General features: G+C 37.0%; 1 protein-coding gene across 1 annotated transcript in view; it reads right to left on the bottom strand.

Moving 5' to 3' along the window:
• Positions 1 to 2,511: 2,511 nt before the first annotated feature.
• mRNA-cap (mRNA-capping-enzyme) overlaps positions 2,512 to 8,306 on the bottom strand; it is a 139,196-nt gene continuing 133,401 nt past the window's right edge. The window contains exon 13 of the mRNA XM_067151520.2: positions 2,512 to 3,365. Within this exon, the coding sequence (XP_067007621.2) occupies positions 3,241 to 3,365 (125 nt within the window). The 3' untranslated portion in view covers positions 2,512 to 3,240. The remainder of the gene's footprint in view (positions 3,366 to 8,306) is intronic.

Raw genomic sequence — 8,306 nt, 5'->3', positions numbered from 1 at the left:
AACCACCATGTGTATCTGGTAATTCTCGATAACCAGGTGATGCCATTTATCCAACATCTTCATGCTGACTGTCCTGTGGATACACTCATCTTCTAAGATGACAACTGCACTGTTCACAGGACTCAACGTGTGTGTACATGGTTTAATGAACATTTAGGTACCCTGTCACACCTGTTCCCGCCCAAAAAATCCTCAGATTTGAATCCCATCAAAAATCTGTAGGACTATTTAGAGCAGTGGGTGAAACTATCAAAGGGTACTTCATTGGAAGTACGGGATCTCCTGATGAGCAAGTGAATTCAACTTGGTGGCATAACTGCAGCAACTTGTGGAGTCACTTCTTCACCGAATCCAGGCAGTTATAGAGGCCAAAGGTGGCATTACCCAGTATTTGGAACATTATCAAGAGGGTGACTTTTTTGTCTGGGACACCTATTTGATATCTAAACCAGTTTGAACTCTTCAAAGGGCAAACACTCCATTATCTTACATCAAATTTATATGCACTTAGGCTATCCTCATATAATTTGACTAGTTAGTGGTGCGAGTTGGGAAACTGTTATGAAACACAGCTGGTTAGTAACTGGTTGAAGCCGTGTCCTACACATAGACAAACTGAAGTTGGAGATTGTTTGTGCAACCTGTTCAAAAGCAGGTACTTTCACAGTGCAATGTGGTGGAAATAAAAACATTTTTAAGCTGTACATATTATGTTGAACATGTGAATGAAAACTGAACAAGTTGAAAATGGTATTTCATAGTTAATTCAATGTTGTTCTTGTTGTTTTGTTATTGTTATTATTATTATTTTATTATTATTATTATTATTATTATTATTATTATTATTATTATTATTATTATTATTATTATTATTATTACCAGCCTGGCAGCTGGTAGTTTTACAGCTCAGGATATTTTTCAACTTCTTCCACAAACCTGATGATTGAAATTTCTTCACTCATATTGCAGTATCAAGCATGAGATAGCAACTACAATGCAACTGTGCTACTGAGGTTGCTTTGCAACCAGAATGCTGAATTGAATGTAACATTCAGTGATTGATTACAAACCAGTTATGTTTGGGAAGAGCCATATGCAACACCCAAGTTTGTTTATACAGAATTCATTTTGACAGACTGAAGAACCTCACAGTTATAGATTGAGTCGAAACTGAAAAGAAATGGCTTCCACTATAACAAACCGAGTACACGTGAACAACCATCCGCACAATTCTCACGCATCTTGTTGCCAACTCTAGATACTAAACAATCGAGATGTGAGGACAGCCTTACTGTCTATATTGCAATTTCATGGGCAGATACATTTAGGCATGTTTGATAATAGAAGTTTCTCAGGCTTGCAGGCTGTGGTCGAAATGGTTTGAAGCACCCCAAATTCACCAGATATTGCAGCACAAATTCTCTCTCCACTAACCTTTAGAGGGAGTGCATATTGCACATGTTGGGGGTAGGAGTGTTAGCTGGAGTGTCCAATTTAGATGTAATAAATTGCATTTCTTTGCTAAATAAACCTATTTTCTCGGACAAATAGTGATATTTAATCAGAAGTTCTGGTGTGGGTGTTGTGAGAGTGTAAGCAAATTTTAGTGGAAAATAAGCCTAACAATGCATTACAATGGCTGATTCACCCAAGACAAAATAGAGGAAATGAGCACAAAACAATAAAGTGGTTTTAAGAAACCAATGAAAAGTTTGCTATAAGTGGGGACGAATGGATCAGAAAGTTGAGACAAGGCGAAAAAGCCAAGTGCATGGAGACCACCCAGCCAGGTACAAGTACTGCAAACTCTTTTACTGATTATTCCATTTTTTACAGTTCATTCCAACAGAAAGTGTCTTGTATTCCAATCTGCAACTTTTAGAGTATATATGACATTGCAATATTAATTTACTAATGCTATTCTGAGTTATGTATATGAGCTGTCCAAATGATGTGTTTAACAGAGAAAATCTCACGGTGAATTATAAAAATGTGCCACTCACTAAAACTGGGATCAAAGGAGGTATAAGGAATGACAGAAAGCGGGATGCTGAGATTTAAACGCAGCTGCTATACAACCAACTATCTCTGTTACAGTCGATCGACCTGAATACGCTATGAATGTGGATGTTGCAGATGCTGTACTGGTGGATACGGCAGTTCCTGAGAAGCTAGTCCTTGTCTGATGTTATCACACCAAATAATCTGTGGCCATGTCAGCAACATAGTCAACGAATTTCTTTTTCTAATTTACAAAATGCTGTTATCAGAAAAGATAAATTTGTAAGAAAAGGAAGTTTATTCCAACAAAAAATGTATCTTATTTGAATCTGCATCCTTTATAATATATATGGCATTGCAATCTAAATTTCCTAGTGCTATTTATCTGAGTTGTATTAATTACATGTGAATTTCTCAATGAACAGAAACTAGCAGGAGGTACAAGGAAAAAGAAGATGGTGGAATACTTCATAACTATTGCTTAACTGAGGAAAATCAAAAACTGTTAGATTAAAAATACAAGCAATATAATTTATTAACTTCTTGAAACAGAAAAATAACACACAACAAGAATACTGCATGTTGTTATTTGAAGTATTTTACATCATTTTTAATGAAATCATGCCATAAGGCTGAATACAAATGTTTCTTTCTTTGCGATATCATTAAGTTAAATGGTACTTAATTTCATACTTCTGGATCCTGCTTCTTCTGTAACATTTAGATGTCTGAAATATGAGAAATAATGCAGCATGATTCAGTACAAAAGAAAAAGTGAGAAGAAGAGCACAGGGTTGATGGTCAGAGCTTTTAGCTTTGTTTTTTACAACCCCAATAAATTGAGAAATATTCAGCAATGATTACTCATGAACCAGTTGTTTTTCTGAGTATTTCTCTCAGATCTGAGTAAATTTTAAATTATATTACTTGTGAAAATGGAACCTAAAATCTTCTTCAGAAATTACACACACAGCAACTGATACTGTTCAGTGTTTATGTCACTTATGAAAACTCCACACCACAGTACATAGATAATACCATTCATGACATCAATCCGAATTAACATAATTTTCTTTTAAAACTAGGCACCAGCATCTCAGCACTTGACACATGGTAATGTGAACAATATTAGTCAAAGGAATCCAACACGCAGAATATACAATCTGAACGAATGTGCAACTGTCACTTCGATGAGGTTGTGTGTGTGTCAGTCCTTGAGGCCAGTTGAGGAACAAGAGGTTACCTCCGTGGAGCTTTGGTTGGTGGAGGCATTAGATCTTGGTCTTCTAGACCCCACCTTTGGTGCTCAATGAAATTGAGCAGAATCTCTGATGTCACTGGATTGCAAATCGAATTGCATACAGCTGTAAAAGAAAAAAAAAATTAAATTACTGGTAATAAATACAGATTTTAAAAAATATACAAATACTCTGGACTGGAAAAGAAACGTAACAATGTTTCCCTTCATAGCAGTTTTCTTAACAAGCAGCAAGCAAACTGTTTTTGCTTGCTTCACTGATTATGAAAACATTTTTGGCAATGTTAAACATGATGCCCTTATACTCCAGCTGAAACAAACTGAGTTTGACAGTAAAGATGTTGACATCATCAAGAAGCTGTACTGGAAGTGGACCACTCGCAACAAAATCAGGGACCACCTTACTGAAGAGCAGAAAATCAACAACACTGTTTTCACCTAGGTTAGAAATACCATTGAAAGGATCTCACAATTCATGTACCAGTATCTAGCATGCTAACACAAGAATGAGATCCACATGTAGAAATTAAAAAATCCTATGAGCAATCATGCCCTACAATTTAAAAGTTGTTGGTGAGTCATGATGTGTTTTTGGTGTTGCCTGGAATGTTGAAAATCCCCTGGGTTGACCAGTGAGAAAGCACTCCGTTGAGCTGGGAAATCGTGCAAAGACACAACCCTCATAAAATGCAAGAGAGCAACCTGGAGAGAGTGGTGATCCTAGTGAAGCCCTTTCTGTCAGTTCATAGAATTCCCCATTGAAATAGAACTATTCAATTATCCCATCGCGGCCCCTTCACCCTTGACCCATCAATGTCACCACAGTTAGCACACAAACTGGCAAAGTATAACCAAACTTATCTTACTGTCTATTTTATGTCACACCAACACAGAGAGATCTTGTGGGACAATGGGATAGGACAGCACTAGGAGTGAGAAGGAAGCAACTGTGGCCTTAAATAAGTCCAGCCCCAGCATTTGTCTTGTGTGTAAAAGGGAAATCATGGAAAACTATACTCAAGGCTGCAGATAATGCATGCTTGCAGTTATATGAGAAAAGCCGTACAGCTAACTCACTCAGTAAACTGATCTTGTTCCAGCAACTTTACATCAGAAGAATGGTCAAAGATATAGAGGATTTTTTTTCTTTCTTAATTTCATTGAACAGTTCATAAAATACTGAACAATAGACGTCCAGTTAACGCAGCAATAGTTCATTTGCATGAGACCCTATGTTTGAGTCCTGAATAAACCAGCAAAAACTACAACTGGGAAAATCTTTGTGTGGATTAAATGGAAAGTTTGTGAATAAATATGAGCAAGCTAGGTTAACAATTGTCAGAATGTAGTAAGAAGGAATTAAAACCCCATGGTGCATCAACTTTGATGGGCCTTTGGCTATCAAGTGATTGCTGCTCAGCCTGGAGGCCTGCAGATTACGAAGTGACACACAGCCAGTGCGATGGATCCTCTCGGCCATTATTCTATGCTTTTTAGACCGGGACTGTCAGATAGCTCTTCAATTGTTCTTGCACAGTGAGTGAACCTCGAACTAGCTGTCAGATTCAGGTCCAGGCTGGGAATCAAACACAAGGTCTCTAGGTAACAGGTAGGCTTGGTAACTCTATAGTAGACCATGAAGCCAACAAGAAGGAAGTACTGAATTCTTTGTTGTTTTTAAAAAATTGAGATATTCTCCATTATCCATTATTACTCATGAAAGTAACAGTATAATTTCATTTCAAAGGCTACAGACAGAGATCATCAACACTAAGCAGGAATAAAACCTGTCTAATAAATTTGTATAGTATAGTATAGGTAATCTACAATTTGGGTTGAAAATTCTGTTTAGGGTGACCAGAGTTTAAATGCAATGAACTAGGGATGGCAATCATCAGAAATAGCAAGCCTAAGAGTTAGTTTGCAGTTTTATATGACATTAGTACGATACCAGAGGCTACAGTTTTACATATAATCTAAATTCTAGGAAATGATTTTCCATTTAGAACATGTTAAATGTATCATTAGTATAGAGATGAGATGAAGATGATATCACTCAGCTAACATTTTTCTTTCTTTCTTTTTTTTTTTTTTTTTTTTTTTTGCTATTTGCTTTACGTCGCAGATACAAATAGGTCCTATGGCGACGATGGGACAGGAAAGGCCTAGGAATGGGAAGGAAGCGGCGCCATGGCCTTAATTAAGGTACAGCTCCAGCATTTGCCTGGTGTGAAAATGGAAAACCACGGAAAACCATCTTCAGGGCTGCCGACAGTGGGGTTTGAACCCACTATCTCCTGGATGCGAGCTCACAGCTGCGCGCTCCTAACCGCACAGCCAACTTGCCCGGTACTCAGCTGACATATCCATACACTATATAGTGTATACCTGCAACATCACAAACGTGGTATTCTTTCCAATATGATACAAATTTCAACCATCAGTACAACAACGTAGCTAGGATCGGCTGATGGTGGGGGTTATAGTTACAAAATGATGATAAAACACAACAAAGGTGCTTGTGCATATGTGATGCGCGCATGCAAGGCTTGTCATTATAAGGACACTAATATAAGTGAATTATGTTGATATTCAGACTATGGTATACTACAAAATCTTACATTAAAATACAGAACAAGAACAATACTTTGTACAATCAAAGTCCACAGTTTTACAGCGATATGTTCAGTTTTCAATCTAAATCCAACTTTCGAGGCTTCTTAGAAAATATATTCAGATCTGCTGATTCTACAATCATGTCTCTGAATGTTTGTTTAGTTTATTGTTAGTTTCTGTTTATTTTCTTTTTGTAAATTTTCCTATTGCGGGGGGGGGGTGTCTAACCCTCCAGCAACCCCTCCTTGGCTACGCCCCTGCAATAGTAGTTTGCACCCGCTTCCCCATTAGACAACAACAGAACTTCAGTGCTTCTTTGAAAAAGCATGTGTGATTTCTTTAAGTTTTTCAGTCTATCGAAACACAAATTATAACACTTAGAACACTATAACATACCTGTAAAAGAAAAAAAAAAGCACTTAATAAACAATGAAGGACATGTTTTGTTCTATAAAAATATCCTCAGATTCTATCAAGTCCCTTTTAACCATGCGTATAATGTACAATATTCTTTATGTTGAATAAACTTGTCAATGATTATGAATTGGTGACATAATAAACTAATGAGACAAATTATATGAATGTAGAAGTCCGTTATTGCCACTTTAGAATTGATTTTAAACATGATGGTTCAATTCTGTCTGTATTGACTTACATTCAATCTATGAAAACACTTTCTGCCTTGTCAATACTTCATATTTTATGTTACCTCCCATACATGTTTTGAGAGCTCAACTGCTCCCTTCCTCACTGGTACAAAACATCAACAAAAATCCTCGGACTTGCTATTATAATCTATGTCTTAATTCTACCCCATACTCTTCACTGTACAATTTAAACATCCCTAAACTATCTTGCTCTCATTTTCCAAATTCGTTCTATCTTGAGGTCACCAACACATTGTACAACACTGTCATCAATAATTTAAATTACACATAACATCTTGAAAATGTTAAAACATCCCTCTTCTGCATCTAAACTGAGCAATCATTTATCCCTACTATGTCCTTCAGTAAAAAACCTAAAATGAATAAAACACTATTAAATCAGTCACTATATGCTAAAATGTTGAAAGGTTGTCTGCTCTATTCTTGAAAAAACTTCTCCTTTCCTTAAATCCTGTTCCTCATTTTACACTGCTAAGTTTGTAAGATCTTTCATATAAAACCTGAATTTCTCTTATTAATCACATGCGACCATGCGAGACACAACAGTCAAGTTCTTCTCACTCCAGTTTCAGCTGGTAACCAAAATTTGTGAAAATTAAAACTAAATTTTGCTTGTCTAAACTAAAACAAACATGTCCTTGCTTCCACTGACCTTACGAGGAGAATAGCTGTCAAATTATGCATTCAGATTATATATTCCGACACCTCTAGGATTTGGATGCTATTGAGATTACAGTACACCAAGACCAATCTTCGAGACACTGCACTCCTCTAACAATTTCACAACTCCTATTATATTGAAGACGCAGATGTTAGATTATATGTAGAGGTCGCTGGACCAGCACAAGACCCAAATGTGTGTTACTATCTACCACATCATTTGATAAAAATGGGAATGTAAGGTGCAGAATTCACAAGAAAGAAATTCACCTTCACTTAACAATGCTCTACTCCCAAATGCAGAACTTGGTTCCATACCTGTAGCATGTTAAAATGCACTGCCACTCTGCTCTATATTTAGTCACCCGAATAATCTTACTAAACTAAAAATACCTTTTATGCTCGACGATGCCAAAATGTAAACATTATATGCCAGAAAACTCAATCTTAATGAGGCTCATTATAGTTCAAGTTTCATTATGATACACGTTCTCCACCAATCAGAGTTCATATTTTCATTATGATACAGGTTCTCCACCAATCAGAGTTCAGATTTTCATTATGATACAACTGTTTGACCAATTAGGTAAGGATAGTATCGCACCTGCGCTCGACGCACTAGCTTCCTGTCAAGGTCTCTGATCCACTCATGGAAAATCAATAACCCAGCGCATGCACTCTGCGCTCTGTTCAGCAAACTCAACTGTCAAGTGACATCTCGACAGAAATTTATGAATATTTAAATAAGAGAGTTATAATTTTTTTTTTTGCTAGTTGTTTTACGTCGCACCGACACAGATAGGTCTTAAGGCGACGATGGGACAGGAAAGAGCTAGGAGTGGGAAGGAAGCGGCTGTGGCCTTAATTAAGGTACAGCCCCAGCATTTGCCTGGTGTGAAAATGGGAAACCACGGAAAACCATTTTCAGGGCTGCTGACAGTGGGGTTCGAACCTACTATCTCCCGAATACTGGATACTGGCCACACTTAAGCGACTGCAGCTATCGAGCTTGGTGAGTTATAATTATCATTGAGCATAAACAGTCGTATGCAACTTGCCTGTAATGATAATTAAGACTCTTGTATGGAAATAAAACTAGCTTC

The sequence above is a fragment of the Anabrus simplex genome, chromosome 7 (assembly GCF_040414725.1).
Source record: "Anabrus simplex isolate iqAnaSimp1 chromosome 7, ASM4041472v1, whole genome shotgun sequence".
Lineage (NCBI taxonomy): Eukaryota > Metazoa > Arthropoda > Insecta > Orthoptera > Tettigoniidae > Anabrus > Anabrus simplex.
The sequence above is the reverse complement of the archived record's forward strand: the minus strand, read 5'-3'. Positions and strand labels throughout refer to the sequence as shown.